General features: G+C 49.4%; 1 protein-coding gene across 6 annotated transcripts in view; it reads right to left on the minus strand.

Annotated features, from left to right (window-relative positions):
- The window catches only part of klhdc8a (kelch domain containing 8A), a 35,727-nt gene that overhangs the window by 388 nt on the left and 17,115 nt on the right, over positions 1-18,224 (minus strand). For 4 of the 6 annotated variants that reach the window (XM_086198181.1, XM_086198164.1, XM_086198173.1 and 1 more), the window contains 7 exons: positions 15,064-15,477; positions 13,464-13,674; positions 9,164-9,328; positions 8,842-9,060; positions 2,666-2,767; positions 1,938-2,086; positions 1-762 (listed from right to left, as the gene is read on the minus strand). The exon at positions 1-762 is cut by the window's left edge and continues 388 nt beyond it. In XM_086198181.1, the coding sequence (XP_086054307.1) occupies positions 709-762; positions 1,938-2,086; positions 2,666-2,767; positions 8,842-9,060; positions 9,164-9,328; positions 13,464-13,674; positions 15,064-15,228 (1,065 nt within the window). In that variant the 5' untranslated portion in view covers positions 15,229-15,477 and the 3' untranslated portion in view covers positions 1-708. Of the gene's footprint in view, positions 763-1,937; positions 2,087-2,665; positions 2,768-8,841; positions 9,061-9,163; positions 9,329-13,463; positions 13,675-15,063; positions 15,478-15,591; positions 16,534-18,224 lie in introns of those variants that run through there. The other 2 variants (XR_015111915.1, XM_086198188.1) reach the window with 2 other exon arrangements.

Here is an 18,224-nt window from a genome sequence, read left to right on the forward strand (position 1 = left end):
CCAGCCGCTGCCAGCGCGGTGGTCGGTAGGTTTCCTCTGGAGTCACTAAAACGATGTGGAACGCCACGACCTGAGTGAGAGTGTACGTTACTGCACAGCACAAACAGAACACCGTATTGCTGCAAGAATAAGACCCAGATGGTTCTCTGTACCTAAGTTAATAGTCTGGTCCTATCAAGTTCACGACATGTCAGTCAACACAACGCTACTTTTCATGTACTGAATCATACTGTAGGTTGCAGTACTAGGAGTGACAGCACTGCATCCTGAGTGACACTTCTCCCAAGTACTGATGTACATAAACACAACCCCTTCTCCCTTCGTCAAGCAGACGTGACCACGTACGGCAGTCACATGATCAGACTCCACGGGGGTGTCACCCGATCTACAGTAGAAATGCTCTAATGGTGCAAGCTGCGAACAAATGAACACATCAAACCTAACGAAGAACACAAAGTGCATGTGTGTACATACGCTATGAAATACTGTAAGTCCTCCCACCATCGTCTGTCCACAAGTCAAGACATAGAGGCTACAAAAGTGTCTTCTTCCCAAGTCCGCTCTCCAGAGAGGGGTGAGAGAGAGCGGCTCCTCCGTCCTGCATGAGCGCCTCCCTGTGGGGTTCAGTGGTCCTGCAGTCCGGCAGGGGGCAGTGTGATCCGCTACAGAAGAACGACTCCATCCGTGGGGCACCCGTCCCACCACACGCTACAGATACTCCTCCTCTTTGACATACAGGATCTCATGAGCCGCGCTGGGGACCTGAGGACAGGAAGTAGAGGCTGCTGCTGAAAGGCAGGAGACACCCACACTCATCACATGCCTGCGTCTGATTGGCTGGATAAATCAGGTGTTACCTATTCACTCGTGAAGGTACAGAGATCTGGAGCGGCCATAGAGAATAAAAAATATACATTTAAGGCCACAAGACAGAAGTTGCTCCCTCAATGTAGTTTTTTCTTAACTAAACTAAAGTTATGGCTGGTGGCAACAAATTCACAAATTTGAGCTCATAAGTAAGATCATACAGCCTCAGAATTACTAAATTGAGGCCACTAGTTTTATCTGGTGGCCTCAAAATAACGTGTCTTTCCCCTCCAGGGCTCCGTGCGAAGGGAACCAGATGACCTGTCAGCTGGCATCACTGTAACTTTTACACTGATCAGTTTGAAGCAGCTGCTAAAAATGTCTCACTCCCTGTGGGCAGCCTGCAGGTCTGTCCACAAGGGGGAGCTGTTCAGTCGTTCTCAGCCGGTCATGTTTCTGCGGTCAGGTTTGTGAGGCTCAGCCTCACCAAACTTGGTGGAGGTTACAGAAGAGATGGAGGAAGAATCCAGCCAGTTTTGGGGCAGAAGGATGGAAGTTTAAGTGTTCAGGACGTTTGAGAGGTGTGACGGTGATCGATGTGTAGCAACGGTCCAGCAGGGGAGGCGTCTCATCAGCACCAATGAGTCCAGGACAGCGCCAACGTCTGAACGGCTGCAGTTTTCTTAGCCACTTAAATATTGGTGTCAAGCACGTTTCCTTCTCTTGCTCTTTTCCTCAAAGAGGGAGTGCTGAAGCGCTGCTTCATCCTCAGGTGTGGAGGACGAGGCGGAGCTGCAGGTCTGAAAGTGCTGACGGTGGGGATGCGAGAGCAGCTGGGCCTGGTTTCCAGTTCCCAGCACTGCGTGCGTGTGCTTGTGTGTGTGTGTCCTTTTCTTCAGCCTTGTAAAAAAGAACTATTTCTTAATTGACTGGTTTCCAGCTCACTGGATGACACAAGGACAGAACTCCTGCACTGTCGTCATTCTGCCTTTGAGGCCTGGTCAGACTCGCTGGTCTGGTACCGGCCCCTCATGTCAGAGTCAAGAGCTGAGTCTGAGTCTCAACTCTACTTCAGGGGGTTCAAGCCAATCCACAACCTAAACACAACAAAATGAGTCAAAGTAATTTACCTGGTTGACTCCGCCCACCACCAAGAGGCGGTCTCTGATGATGATGGAAGAGGCAGAGCATCGGGGGAAGGTCATGGGGGCCAACCTCTCCCACTTCTTCTTCTGAGGATGAAAGGCCTCCACTGTGTCCAGCGCTGAGGGCTCATGACCTGACACACACACACACACACACACACACACACACACACACACACACACACACGCAGGATGATGCAGCTCTCCACCAAGCCGCATCTACAGGAGCTCTGACTGGACAAACCAGCACCCTCAGGCTGGAGTTTTTGTTATGCTAACTCATAGGAACAGCAGGCTATCAGTTTGAGTTGCACGCTGTGATGTCACACATGCAGTCACTGTGCCAGGAAGAAGAGAGAGTTGAAGTCAAAGCAGCATCAGAGCGCAGCATCGAAGGCCTGTGTACAATCTCTGATCGCTGGCGTAGAAGCGGCATGAGGACAGGGACAGTTTCCGTTAGTTTGAACACAGACGGGTGAAGCAGCACAGTGGACGAGCTCTCACTGCCTCAGTGTCGCCTGAAGCAGAGCCGCGACCACTTCACCTGCACGGTGCAAGACTGGGACACAAACATCTGTGTTCAGCCGGTGTGGAGAATGAGACACAGAAGGAAAGCAAATGAACCAAACGTCTGCACCCATCCCACAGCAGCGAATTACCAGACAATCAAGTGCCCTCTCGTTGTGTTTCAGCTGAACGTCCGTCTCTCTTACCGAGTCCACCGGCGACGACCATCCGGCCACGCAGAAAAGCAGCAGCAAAGTCAGCCCTCTTTGTTTTCATGGCCACGGTCTCCTCTGACTTCAACCAGGCACCTGCACAAGCACACGGAGAGAAGAGGAAGCCTGAAGTGAGCAAACGTGCGTGCTGGAGTGTGTAAAGGCTTACAGGAGATGAAGTCGGTGGCACGTCCTCTCCCTCGGGCTGGACAGGGTGCTGCTGAGCTTGTTCGCAGAGAGCGACTTGCTCAGAGGTCATAAACAAGTCAGCTGCAGCCAGAATGCATCGAGTTCCCACACCAGAACGCAACGTTGGAAGCACAGAGTCAGTGAGGGAAGTCGCTCCACACGACAACGCTGAGACGCGTTGTATTAGCTTTTGCTGCAGTGGAGCCTTGTTTATGCATGGACCTGGACTGGACTGGAAAGACCTGAGCTCATGTCATGATGGCGTGAGGGGGAGTCGTACAGGACACAAGGGACAGGTTGTTGATTATCTTCATCTGGAGACGGCGTTTCCTCTGGTTTCTCTTTTCTACCTTGCACTTCTCCTTGTCTTGTTCTTGTTTATGTTCCCTCAGCCTCGATTGTTCACCCGCCGCACTCTCCCTTTCAGTCGCACTTAAACAAGTGGCAGAGACAACAAGGTAGAGACAGAGAAGCAGCAGCCAGACGCTCAGTGTTCCTTCCTGCTACAGCAGGCGGTAACGAGGAGACCTGTTCTCCCTCCCAGCCTGCCAACGCTACGCCGAGGACTACAGAAGAAACCCCAGTTCGCTCTGCTCTCTCCCATCCCTCCATCACTGAAAGTCTCCTCAAGTTTAATCCACTCCACATTCACTTTGGGTCAATACAGCCTCTGAACGCAGTACTGCACACGTTTGTCCGCAGCTCAGTTTGAAAATCCTCCAGTGTTGGAGTTGGCCAGCAACTCTCGTAAGTGACGGGAGAGAGAATCTCAGGCCCTCGATGCCAAAGCGTCCGGGGCCACGCCGTCTGACCATCGCCTGCCCTCTGGGTGAGTACAGGTTCAACTGACGACCACATCCTCCTCACCCATCACATGACGTTATGTGACACACCCAGCCAATGGCACTTTGCTGCTTTTAATTTCATCCAACTTGAAGAAAACCCCACAAATTCAAGGCAACTTACTGCACTAGTTTTTGGAGTTATTTCATAAAAAAGTACAATTTTGAGTTTTTAATAATCAGATTTCAAAACACGAAAAGTTAAGCCAAACTCTGTTGATTTTCTGCTCAAAAAGGATTCCAGTGTATACGCCTTTGCTCTTGTGAGGCAGCAGTTTAAGGTGCGACGCATCACCTTCTCGCTGGCGGCCACAAACAGGCGCCCTGAGTCCACAGGCCCTTTTTGTACAGCTCTGTTACTTCTGTGACTACAGACTGCAGGAGGAGTCAATTTTTTCTATTCAACAGAAAAACTGTCTCCAAACGAACTAAGTGGCACTCGTCCTGGCCTCCGTGCTCACTCGCAGCGGCGCTGAACTGAAAGTGGTACTGACTTAAGGCACAAATGGACACCTGTGTCGATGAAGGAGCAACGACTGGATGGAGAAGATGTGGACTCTCCTTCAGTTCTGCAGCTGCAGCTTTTATCGTTATTAATATCAAATATACGTGGCTGGCTCTTTCTGCAGCGTCACGAGGACGTAATGCAGGAGGGAAAGAAGCCGTTGTGAGCTCGAGGCACCCATGAGTGAGTACTTGAAAGGTAGACCACACTTCTCTGGTAGAACACCACTATTAACAAAATCAATATGCAGAAAGTGTCACCTGAAGAGAAACACCGAGAGCGAGTACCAGCAGGATCCAGAGCATCCTGCCCGAGATCTCAGGAAACTCATCAGAACACACAGCCGGCACGCTGTGCACGCTCCGGTCCTCCCGAGAGCCGGTTACGATCGCAGGCCCGATTCCTGTTTGCTTTGGAGGCATTACACATGTTCTTGCCAAGATTTTCTTTGAAGGACGCAGGGAAAACAGCAGCCTGCAATATTCTGCTCTGGAGGGACACAGCTGAGGAGGATAAAGGGAAGGAGAGACAATATCCACTCCGATGTAGACGGAGGGAGAGGCAGAACGTTCTCTGAAGACCGGGCTTTGTAGTCTGTGAGCCGGTGATTGAATCCACAGCTCCCCTCTGTAATCGTCCCTCCTGATTAGAGCGAAAGCAGGAAGCTGAGTGGCTCTCAGCCTTTGATGGATCCGTCCGATGTGACTCACCATTTTTAGATGATCCCTTTGAAAGGAATTCATTATGGTTGGGCATTTCTAATAATTACATATTGGCCCAACAAGGGAGAGCACATTTGCGCTGTTTACATTTATGCTTGATTATTCCTCCCGCCCGTTGTTCCAGTCACCACAAGGTCATGCATCCAGCCCAGGCGCCGGGGGAACACGCTGATGCTGATGCTGCCGCTGCCGCTGCCGCTGAGGGACGCCATTATTTGTGGTTCTCCCCTCCACTAAGGAAGTTATGTTTTTATGGTTGTTTTTCTGTCAGCGAGATTGCCAGGATCACGCTGGAGGGGGGAACCGGGGGTCAGGCTGGGCGCCAGAACACGTGATGGCAGACACGGGTCGTTTATTTTTCACTGACTTTTGCCGTGCAAGAAAAGGCGTTTGCTCACACGGACTCAGACACAATGGCAGCGATCATCTATTGATGTGAAAACTGACTCCAGAGCAGTGGACGGCTCGTCAGCACTGTGAGACTGACCTTTGCTCAGGTTAGAGGGATGAGAGGTGATTTATCGGATGCACCTGAAACACTCCAGACGCGTGCAACAGGGCGTGTGAATGGCGTGGAGTGAGGGACCAGACACACTGGCGCTGTGTGTCCTGGCCCCCAGCAGCACAAACTGAGCCACTTCTCATGGAGATACAGTTTCGGTGTTTCTTCCTGCATTTGTCCCTGCAACGCTGCAGCTGCCACGCGTCGCTGGCTGAGTCCATGACTGCAGCTTCTGCTGCACGTTTGGAAAGTTAACAGCTGACTTGCTCCTGCGTCCGGCGGACATCCTCTGAGGACCGTTGCAGCCGGACTCCCGGAAACTTCCAGGTCTTCACTCTCCTTCCATCACAAATCGTCTCTTTGTGTTTTTGTTGTGTTTGCTGCATCTCACGCGCTGGCCTGAGTACAACACCAAACTCTTGTGAGGAGCATCAACAGGCGGGTGTCTTCATATCGCAAATATGGAATTGAACATAATAGAATATTACTGTGACAGCAGATATGATGGCTGTGTGTGTGTGTGTGTGTGTGTGTGTGTAGAGATGTTGTTGAAGATGGATAATAAAGCAATCTGTTTCTGGATCTTGTAATTTAAAGCGCCCCTCATCCCCTGCCCTCCCTCCACGGCTCATCTCCTATCTCATCTCCACCAAAATTAGAATGGAGAGGCGCGGTATGGCTGCCTGCCATGCCTGCGTGCGTGTGTGTGTGTGTAAGAGGGCGTTTCCTCCCTCTCTCTCTCTCTCTCACCCACAAGCCCAACCTTCTCCACATTATCATACATTATTATCGCTCCCATACTCTGCTTTATTTGCCTTTCACTGGACCCAACCCAGCCGCAGGCTGCGTATCCAACTGTTGAAAAGGACTTATCGATTTCTCGCTCCCTCATTTCTCCTTCCGGTCGCCGTTCGGTCTGTTCACCTGTTCCTCTCAGGTGTCTCTGCTGGAGCGATGACATTTGTCTTTATCGAGAGTGTGATGTGAAAATGAAGATGCGTGATTCATTAACCCACACCAACGCCATGGTTTGCAGACAGCCTTGCTGCTGGACCCTCATCAGCGAGAGGAACGCTGCGGCCATGATTCAAACATCCAACAAATGGGACTTTTCCTTCTGTACCACTGAGGCGAAAAGCTTTCCAGCCGTCTCCTGCTACAGCAGGACTGACAACCCATAAACCAGGTGACGGGTCGGGCCAGGCAAACCTGTCAGGTTTGCCGCCATCTCAGAGACGATAAAAGCCTGATGAATCGACCTGCTCCCTCATCTCTTGATGCGTTTGAGTCACCTCAGAACTCACAGGTGGGAAGTGGGAGGAGGAGGAGGAGCAGGCAAAAGAGAAAACACATCCCAGCCATCTGCAATACTAGTCAATAGCAATACTAGTCAATCGCAACACTAGTCAATAGCAATACTAGTCAATCGCAATACTAGTCAATCGCAATACTAGTCAATAGCAACTACGTAGTGTTTTGTGCGTACAGTAGTGAAGTCCAGCTTCTTTCATCTGAGGCAGTTCGCAAAGGTGAAGCCCTTTCTTGCACGTAAGCTTTTTGAGACTGTGATTCATGCCTTCATCACGTCTGGGCTTGATGATTGCGATGCTCTTTACTTTGGAATCAGCCAGTCCTCCCTCTCACGTCTCCAGTTGGTACAAAATGCTGCCGCTCGACTTTTAACTGGAGCACGTAAGAAGGAGCACATCACGCCCGTTCTGGCCTCCCTCCACTGGCTGCCTGTGCACTTCAGGGTTCATTTTAAGATTATTTTATTTGTTTTTAAATCCTTAAATGGTCTGGCCCCCCCTTACCTCTCTGAGCTGCTTCACCCTCGTGCTCCTGCTCGGTGCCTCAGGTCAGCTGATCAGCTGACCTGAGGCACCGAGGTCGAAGCGGAAGCTCAGAGGGGACAGAGCCTTTTGTGTTGCTGCTCCCAAGTGATGGAACGATCTGCCTTTGCACATCAGACAGGCTTTTATTATTTGTTTTTATTTATTATCATTTTTATTGTTTTTTACTTGATTATTATGTTTTATGACTATTCATGTACAGCACTTTGTTTTCAGCTGTGGTTGTTTTTAAAGTGCTTTATAAATAAAGTTGAGTTGAGTACCAACGTAGCAACACGTCTGCAGGTGGACGATGAAAGCACAACTAGTTTAAGGCGGAACATTCAAGACGTAGGTGCTCAAAAGCCATTCATATCAAAGCATTCACACATCTGATGCGCGGAGCTGCACTCTGGAAATGTGACGTCGAGGTTCTTCAGGTATCTCCGGATTATCAAGTGGAACGTCTGACCTCGTGGTGCTCCAGTGGAAACTCTTTCACTACAGGAGCTCGAGGCGTATTCTGTCCACCCAACGAACCGTAAATTTAACTTCGCCCCTGAACCCATCAGCAGCACGGGGCTGTCTGCTCCACTCACATCTTAACCTTTCTCGTTCTTGTGTTTTCACTGCTATTTTCCATCCTGACATTTTTGTACTTATTTTATCCCGATTCTTGCTGAATTATCACTGCACAAGGCGTCGGCACTTTCTGGATCCTGAGCAGCATCGCTGCGGCCCTCCAGGCTTGTGCAGTGCTGGTGGTGCGATGACACGAAGGCCTCATCTGCAGGCGTTCTTCTCACACGCGGTGTTGGTGTCAGTCTGTGTGTGTGAGAGAGCGCCACCCCCGGAGTGAGCTGTCACCTGGACACGTTTCCATGCTGGACCCTTCTTGGTATTTTGAGATCTTTCCTGCTCTTCGTTGGAGTCAAACAACAAATTTGAGTCTTGTATCTTGCAGTTTTTCGTGGATCAACACACACTGCAACACAATCGACACAAAGTTCACACTTTGTTGTGTCATAGAAGTGAGCTGCTCTCCTGCCAAAGAGCCAATGGGATCTGAAGACTGGGTGCTGGGTTCTATCAGGTTATCAGAACCATTTGTCTGAGCCCAGCAGCCTCATAATCTCACATGAACCCCTCATTTATGACTTCTGAAGCCAAACACCACCAGCAGGAGTACCAGGCTGTGTTTGGCTTCTTCCTCTTTTAGGCGTGATGACATTTCATATCCATGAGTACCTCTGTTGTCTTGTTCGGCCACTTGTTAGCAACCACCCTTTTTGAGACGGACAAATGTCTAAGAATTAATTGGGGATGTTTCCTGGGCTATTTTAAAACCTTATTTCAGGCATTTAACCTCAGAGGCGCTGACTCTGACCCGAGGGACCCGGACCTTCTTACCTGCTTCCACTCCACTCCTGGCACGCGTGACACCTATGATTGTAGCAGTCAGAGCTCATGTGTGCAGGAATATGAGCTCTAATTATTATTTTGGCACTGACAGGCCTTTTCTGCTTCACTGCGTTAAACAAAAAAGCAGCAAGGATGAATGCAGGAAAGCGTCTGTACCTTGGTTGGTATCAAAAACGTTGACATTCTTGGTGAACTTGGAGCTCTGATGTCCTCCTCCCTGCCGCAGTCCTCCTAGTATACACAGCCTCCCAGCCGGGTCCCATATCACCCCCGCGTACGAGCGTTTACACATCAACATGGGCAGCGTAGTCCAAGAGCGCGTCTCCATGTCGTACATCTCGAAGGCCTTCACAGGTCGCTTACACTGACGACCACCTGAGATCGCAAAAACATGAGCGACAAATCATTTTAGCGCCTGCTGAGAGATACGACTCCACTCAAATCTCGTTTTTTTATGATTTGCTTTAGTCGTTAATACCTGCCACAAAGAGCTTGCTGTCCAGGAGCTGTGTGTTGGCATCATAGCGCGGGGTCAGCATGGGAGGAAGTAGGGCCCACACGTCCTTCCGAAGGTCGTACTGCTGGAGGATGTTCCGAGGGAGCAGGTCAGCACCCATTCCTCCCACAGCCAGAGCCCGGCCATCTACACACACACACACACACACACACCATCTGTCACACACCATCTGTGATACATCTATTTCTATCGATCATGCATCAGAAAAGCACAGTTCAGGCCATGAATCCCCCCCCCCCCTTGTGTCTCAAAGACCCCCAGAAACGCCATCATGCCACCAAAACTGCGACGCGCGCGACCGCCACCTGCGCCACATTCAACAGTTTGTGAGAGACAGAGAGGAGATCGTTTGTGACCGACACGGGAAGCACAAAGAGTAGAGCAGCAGAGAACAAACACTCCTCTGCATGTCTGGCACTTTTGCTCGACACCTCCAGTCTGAGAATGGAAGTGGGCTGGAGAGTGGAAAATATAAGCAGTGAGAATGAGGAGAAATGCAGGAGCAAAGCCTGGCTACAGCCCCTGAATCTGAATTTTCAAATCTTTAAGTTATTAAATCAGTGTCCTTGAGTGTGATGAGTCAGTGCAGGGCGAGAGAGTCAGAAGAACAATGGTGGCATCGCAGCCTTGAAGACTCCCAGGAATAACTGCTCTGAAAACTCGCCTGCATCCTGTCTTGAGGGTTTTTGTCTTGGGGGGGTCTTTGGTGTTCTCCCTTCCAAATTTGGGGAAAGTTTAAAACAAAATCAATGAAAGGTAGCAGGAGGGATTAGTATTCTCTGGTTCTCTCCCTCTCAGAGACAGAGCTTTAAATACTCTACGCTATGGAAGTGCAGTTTTAATGGAATGAAGGGAAATGATTCACAGCAAACTTGGTGCGTCCCTCGTTTGCTAGCAGTGAGGAATGTCAATGCTATCACTTCCTGCTAGCGAAATTAGATGTTGGTTTCTCCTCAAAGCTGGGCCTTGCCACTCGCCTGCCCCCGGCCGGTGGATGCTGGCTGTCTGGCCAGAACAGCCTTAGGTGGGTGAGTGGTGATGAGGTACACCTGGAACATTCCAGAAGGATGTCTAGGTGACCTCACTCCACCGTCACCCCTGCAGGGACCAATGGCTGCATGAAGAGCTGCAGGGCAGCAGCACTTCTATCCCACAACTCCATTTTTATGACATCTTCTGCATTCCTCCATTCTCATCGACTGACCGTTTGCCTCACAGTCAAATCTCGGGGGATCTGAGTTACAAAAAAGTTTCCAAAACCATTTGTATCCATTCTGGGGCTCAAAACAGCCCCGTTACCTGATGTTCATGATCTAAGATCTGGAAAATAATCATTCCTCAAATGTCAATAAAGCTGTCATCATTTAGTCAACTGGGTGACCAAAACTGCCATGTTTGTTTTAATTTGGCTCGATCGATTATTTTGACAGACAATTAGTCTTTTTTATCAGGTGGGAATGAGTTTGGGGGGGGAACTGCAAGCAGAGGGCCAAAGATCGAAGGCTGCACGGGGAGATGGAGAGCGCAGCGTGATGAAGCCTGCACACACCAAACACGCCTGGGGGTGCAGCATCTGCCTGTGTTCCAGCGCACGCTGACAGAACTCAATGGGATCTTCCTCTGAGAGGATTTATCCCCAGAAGTAAAACCACTACTGCTTTAACGTCTTCGGGACAACTTTGGAAACACAGTCAGGCTCAGAACCGTTCACGCTTTTCCTACTGCAGACACACGCGTACCCCAAGTCAACCTGCTGCCTGGAGCCGAGCGACGTCTTCCCCATCGCAACCAGACGAGTTGCCTTTGTGTTCTTTTTGAGTTGTTGACAGACTGAATTTGCGGTTGAAATGACAGAAAGCATCATCCCGCCAGCGGAGGGGGCTGCACGTCAGCGTTCACCTGGGCTTTGTATCAACGCTGATGGGAGCTGCAGATGATGAACAGCCCCGTCTGCTGCGGGGTCCTTTGACCCGGGAGAGAATGACGATTACAGCCTTTACCACCGGGGACAGAAGCTGGACGGTCGCGGTTGAGTGTGTTTTTAGCCAGAGGTAAAGGAGCTCTAAACGGAGGAGGGTCATCACAGGTCAGGAAAAGATGAACACAAGAAATAAACATTTGATGCAGGTGAAAGAAAACTGATGGCTACGGTTTTGATACCAGACGTTCAACAGCATCGCTGTGAGACTGGTGATTATATAAGCCTTCTGGTTTTTAATATTTCAGTTCATTTGAGATGAAATTAGGACACAAGTTGAATGACTACCCTCCAACAAAGACTGCAGAGATTGCACCAAGAATTAACCAGCCTTATTGACACGGAGCAAGAGAGCAGAGTGGCACTGTGCTGTCTGAGACCAGCCCACGGCCACGTTAGCTGGACTGTACACAGCACGTTAGCTCCAGTGTACAGATGAGGGAGGACAAAGTTCATGTGTGTACAGCGTCAACACCTCGCATTCCCATTACTCTGCTGATCCAGGACGGTCAACACAACCTCCCTGACCACCACCTTTTAATGTTTTTGTCCAAATGTCAATTCAACTGAGATCTCGTGTTGGTTGTGTTTGTACGGAGGGGACTGGCTCTCCCGGAGGAATCCTGGTTGCTGCTAAGAGCTCCCCTCATGAGCGACACCTCATCTGACTGTAAAAACATTTGAAGACATTTGAAGATCTCTCTCTGGGTTGCCTCCAAAGCTGCAGCTTGACGAAGAGGCACCTGTGTACACCTTTCAAAACTCAAACATGCTAGCTTGACTGATCGGCCGGCAAAAATAGCAGATGATGAAAAATCTATAACATAGACTGCTCATAGTCTTCGATATAGGAAAACTAAATCTCAGCATCGGCTGTAAGGAAAATAAAAAACCCGCCAGCATCACCATACACTTCACACGGCAGACTCGGGAGGTTTTAAGACGAAGGCTCCGAGGTAAAATCATCAATCCCACGTTGGATTCTGGTCAGATTGGTTATTTTAGCTGAAGTTTGAAAAATCTAGGTCTTTGAATAGAAAGCTTGAGAACCACTGCAGTATCGCGCACTGATGGGCCGTGTAGTCGGTTTGTCATGAATACGCCTCGTCTAAGAAATAATCACTTTCCTCTATTTGGGGTTTTCTGCTCTGCAGGGTCGCTCAAAACACGTCTCGTAGTGACGTCACTGCTATTCAGGCATACGGCAGTGATGTCACTGGCTGCTTGTTGAGCTACACCATTAATAGAGTAATAAAGTGATTCTTTTCCAATGAGGCGTATTAAAAACATACAGAGGAAGCTTGAAAAGTGTTACAGTGGCCCTTTAATCATGTGGCTGGTTGAATCAGTGTTGAGGCGCTTCTACTTCCTCCCAGTTCTGACCTCATCATCGTTGAACCACGGTTGCTTCGTTGTCAGGGTCTGTCAGTGCAGATCCGGGCCAGCACCTGCGGTGGTTTTCTCAGTATCTGACATCGTCGTGACTGCAGTCTTCAGCCTAGACCTGGGCGATAGGGACTAAAAATGATTTTTCACAAATCATTCGATTCACGATTTTTTTCCCCGTGGGTAAGTGGTTCCACCACAGTGGGCTGTTCTTTAGTGGGAGTTTGTCGGTTCTAGCAGTCTCGTTCCCCTCACAGAGAGCTGCATGTCTCCCTCTCGGCTGCAGGCCTCTGTTTTAGATGCTAAAATGAGTTTGTTGTGCTGCTGCCTTTTGTTGCAATGGGCAAAGACAAACTTAGCAGCGTGCAGTCACTTGTTCAACGTTTGTCACCGCAAACCCAGACCAGTTACAAACCACCGACGATACTACTACTACTACTACTACTACTACTACTACTAGTAGTAGTCACACTACTCCCTTCTTAGAAACAAACTCCTTACTCTCCTTTGCCATGTTGCTACAGGAAACAAGGGGGACGGGTGAGGGCGAAGCTCCTGGGGGACAAAAGATGCGCCATAGCAAGAGGGGTAAAAACTCAAGTTTTTTTCATTTTTTAAATCGTCCGCAACAAAAAACTCAACTTAACCCATAAATCGATACGTCGCCCAGGCCTCCTTCAGCCTGATTCAACCACTTTTTGCTACCTGGATGGATGCAGGCCGACAGGTAGAATCAGAAATGAGGGCGTCTGAATGTGAAAGCGGTCGAGCCATCAGTGAGACAAAGGAACATGAGCTCGGTCTGGTCTGCCTTCCGGGCTGAGACAATCCAACATGCGGTCAATGAGAGTCATGCACTACAACATGCACTCGAAGTCAATGAGACCTGGTCCACACCTTTCACGGTGACCGACACACCCATCAGGGCCTCTCGCAGCGCGCTCCTCTTCCTCCACCTCCCTTCCTCTGTGTTGTACATCTCCACCACCTTCAGGGGGGTCTGATCCTGTCCCACTCCTCCCACCACCAAGATCTGTTTTCCGAGCACTGCTACGGCTGCTCCGGCTCGGGGGCTTGGCATGGGGGGCAAGCTTATCCACCGGTCCCCCTGCAAACACCAGCAAATACACTCACAACTCAAGACAACTTGGCAATATTCTCCTTTGTCATATAATTTTGATGCAGTGCCTGTTGTTCAAGGGGCGGGGATCTGAGCTGTGTGATGTCACAAAACCTCCCCGACAGTCTCTGACTTTGATCTCAGTCACACCTTCCATCATCTCAGTCACTATGACAGTCAATCCAGTCCCCAGACTTCAGACTCGGTACGGCACTTCCACGAGGCAGCAGCCGATGCACGCGCCGAGTCTGATGTCGATTTGACGAATGATGGCTGGGATTATTGAGTCGCAGACGGACGCATCGAGATTTTTCGAACGTCAGAACGCCAGGAAACACTGGAGCTGCAGCAGAGCCGCGGCGCCTCATGACAGGGAGTGTTGGTTGGTCTGTCGAACTCAAAATGCTGACGCTGCATGACAGTTGTCAGGACGACAGAACTTTGGTTGAGGAACAATCGATGATAGAGAGTTCGGAATTGATGCGCCTCCGGATTGATGATGTCATATTTCCTCTGTGGAGGTTTGCGCTCTGTCAGTGCCCTCGAGTTTCCAATTTAAATCAAATGAATGAATTATTTAAAAAAAAACTCCCTTTTTTCACACAGCTGGCGAGAAGTTGGATGGAAGAGCGTCATGAGATTTTTTACAACACCTGCTGAAGAAACGCCAAGGTAGTGGACAGGGTTGTCGGAGGATGTGCCGTTCAGATTTCGCTAACCAGGATCGTTTATTTTGGGACTGCCCGAAACTCCACGATGTGCTGTCAGCTTAATGTATTTTGGGACCGTGGCATTGCACACTCGGGCGATCGCAGACAAATATCTAATGAAGATGTTACTGACTGGAGCGAAGACGGCTGTAACGAGGAAGTGGTTACAACCCAACATTCGCTCTGAGACTGCAGTCAGAGACGTTTAAGAGATGGTGGTCGGAATGGATCGGATATATAAGAGCACGGAGACCGGAACTGCTTTAAATACTTCTAACCCACGGCTTGAAGTACCAGACTATTAATCTACTTGGACAACTGGAAATTGGTTAGTAGATCTTGATGGGAAAATGAGGAAGTGTGACATCCATTGTTCAAATGTTCCTTCTTTAAAGGGGAGTAATAGATGGGAGAATAATTCAGTCCAACTGTGCATGTTTGTTTGCTTTGCCACAAATGTGTCATGGTGTTGAAATGATTTTGGATGTTTCTGCCTGGTAAAAATCAAAAACCTCCCTTCCAGAGCGATGAATGTGTCAGAGTGCAGCCGATGTGTGTAAACCCTGAGCAACGTTCTTCTACATCAGTGCTGCATGGACATCACCACAGAGACTCGTTCACTGCTTGGTGGAAAGATGAATCAGCAGTGTTCAGGTCTGCGATGTACCTCAGGGGAGTAGAGCTCCAGGGTGGGGCAGGGCCTCCCCGCAGCGTCACAGCCCCCCAGCATGTACATCTGCCCCCCCACCTCAGACAGAGTGTGGTAGACGCGGCCGCTGGGCAGACGTGCAAGGCTTTGCCAGTGAAACTCGTGGGCTGGAGGCACCGCCATGGCCTCAGCAGCTCAGGGGAGAATCAGCACGAAGAGGCAGGACGCCCAGAGTCAGGGAGGAGGAATCAGGGGGGTGGATTGATTAAGGAAAGTTGAAGACGGAGGTGTGGGAGAGACTGAATACGAGGCCCTTGGGAGGGGGAAGGTACTTTATGGGAAAGGTGAAGTGGAGGCAAGTGGTGGGAGTGCTGGATTAGTTAAGGCTGAACTCTCCTCCCCCAGGCATGGTGCACCGCCGGACGCCGGGCCCTGGAGAAGATACGAGTGAAGCAGATTAGGATGTGGTTGAGTGTGTCATCAGAAACACAACAGCAGCAGGCTCTGTTGCCAGTCTCACTCAGGAAAGCAGTCCCATGAACGTACCTGACTCTGGAGTCACAGAACCTTGTAATTATCGATCGTTTTTCACAGTGAATGTTAAGCACAGCCCTAAATCCACCGATGCAGGCCAACACCATTTAGGAGAGACATGCATTCCACTTTTGACCCCTCACCCCACAGCTAGCATTTCATGTAGCTAAGCTAACTAGCAGTCAGCGATCTGGTGAAGACTGGAGCTCTGTCTCTTTGTCAGAACTGGTAAGACTTCCGACTAGGATGTATCTGAATTCACACGTCGCTGGTGCAACCCTCTTCTGGCGAACGTACGCAGAGGTGATTAACATCGATAAAGATTTGGTGCACAAACGATTTGAATCATTCCTTTGCCCTTCACAGTTTGTCAGAAAAATCCATACACATGGCAAATCGGGTGCGGAGTGAAGAAAATGAGCTAATATTTTCAGGCCATATCGCCCAGGTCTCGCCCAGGGGTTCCCTTCCTTTCCCTACATCACGCCGACTGAAACAACCACGCTCTCCTCAGACGGGCGCCAGCTGGATCCTCGCTCATCTAAACCGACACGGCGTCTCCTGTGTGGCAGCTTGGTTCTGATCTTGGGCGCTGCTGTTGTTTTTTCCTGTCTCGTCCCTCTGGAGTTTACTGTTTCCTGCGCGTAACCCACTTCTCCGCCTCCATACGGATTCTGGCGAGGAACGGGGGAGGAAGTCTGCCATTGACACGAGGAGAATCACTCCAACACGGCTTCTGACCGCATCACCTGGAACGAACCCTGCATCACATCCATCGAGACTCCTCCTTATTCTCAGGTGTTTTGAGGAGAAGTGTGAACAAACGCACCGCTCACACGCACCATTCCTCCTTTAGATTCCAGTGTTTTACCAGGTGCATCCCTCCGCCCAGTCGCTGTTCTCTCCCTCTGCTCATCCTCCCGTCATTCCTTTGATCATCTCACAGACGGAAGAAAAGGAGAGAGGGTGAAGATGAAGAGACGACTGTCCTTCAGAATAAAATCTACCCCATTTTCTTGTGCGGGTACATTGCCATAGCAACGCTTAGGATTTCCCAAGAGGTTTTGCTGTGTGTTTTTTTTTTTTCTTTTCTCATTCGTCTTCACATGATTGCTTAGCGCTTGAAATGCTGTTAATAATGGCTTATGAAAAAGGATGAAAAGGGGATAAAAGCGGTTGCTCTTCTATAGGCTGACCCCGGCAGGCGTGCACTCGCTAACGAGGCAGGCGAGCTCCTCTCGGTCCGACTCACAGATTGCATTAATTGCAATCTGTAACTGATTTGGTTTTTTAATTAACTGCTTGAACAGCTTGAGATCAACAGTGAGCCCACCAGCATCATCTCCAGTCATTTACAATCAGCATGCCTCCGTCTCCAAACTTTTAATTAGGTTGTGTAGTAACTCTCCCGTCTCCCCTCGGTGCAGCGACCGTCCCTGAACGTACAGCTTCATTCATTAAAAAGAAACATAATGGAGGGAATGTAAATTTAATATCATCTCCCACCGTTGATTAGTATCTCATCAACCTTCCATCCAAGTCTGAATGACAATAAACATCGTTCATGGTGAACAGGTTGGAGGAGAGAAGCGAACATCCCAACTCCCTCTGTCGTTGCTCTGCTCGTCAACCTTAAACACATGAATATGCAAATACTGTGATTACTAAATCTAACCTGAAGCCAAGACACAAATCCAGCCAGCAACAACATTTGATACAACAAATTGGAATACTTGAGATGACTAAACTGGATCCAAGCGCGCCGCCATCTTAGTTAATCCGTTATTAATCAAACCCTTCCTTCCTCCGATGTCAACATCAGGGAGGAGAATAGTAACAGCTGTACAGCTCACATTAAAATTCATACAATGCAGCTTGTGACTGTGCATCTGTGGCGGCTGCAACAGGCTTTCATCGATCTTACATTTCAGTTTTTGTGCACCTGCAGCGCCACAATATTTGATTTTAGATGGTACTTTGACAGCATTTTGGCCTGTAGCAAACACGGAGCCTTCCAGGGATTCTGAAGCTGCAGCGGAAGGTTTTTTATCTAAATTTTGATTCTGAGTGCAGCCTCGTTTCCGTCTCTCTCTCTCTCAGCAGAAATGTCCAACATTTGCTTGTTCCAGGTGGAACTGTAAGGATTTGTCAGTTGGTTTGTTGCCAGGTGGGTAATGGTTTACTTTGCTGGTTAAACAAATCAGTAGAGCAACAAACACACACGCACGCACACACACAATAACATGTAAAAAAATACCCCCCCCCCCCCTCAAAAAAGTAGATGAATTAGCTTGATTTTAAATGCTGTTTAACTGGGACCTCGTATTGACAGATACCCACTTTCAAATGAGCTGAATGAGGATCAGGGGCAAAAACACCTTCCCTGGACCGTCTCTAAACACCTGGACGTGGCTCGGACGCAGCTCAAGTCAGGATTCTCTTGGTTCTAATACAATCATGTACATCACCATCAGGGGAACTGTGTCACACGCCAGCGAATGACTCCTGCTCACCCTAACTACGATCGCAAGTCAAGACACGTCAGATGAAAAAAAGCATTTGCTTTTAAAACCGACTTGTTTTGCTTGTGAACACGCAGACTAGTAGCAGAAATGTTCTGGTCTGGAGCCGCTGTGCTGCCTCGG

Source organism: Aulostomus chinensis, chromosome 3 (genome assembly GCF_037954235.1).
Source record: "Aulostomus chinensis isolate RoL2024-O1b breed Wild chromosome 3, RoL_Achi_v1.0, whole genome shotgun sequence".
NCBI classification, from domain to species: Eukaryota; Metazoa; Chordata; class Actinopteri; order Syngnathiformes; family Aulostomidae; genus Aulostomus; species Aulostomus chinensis.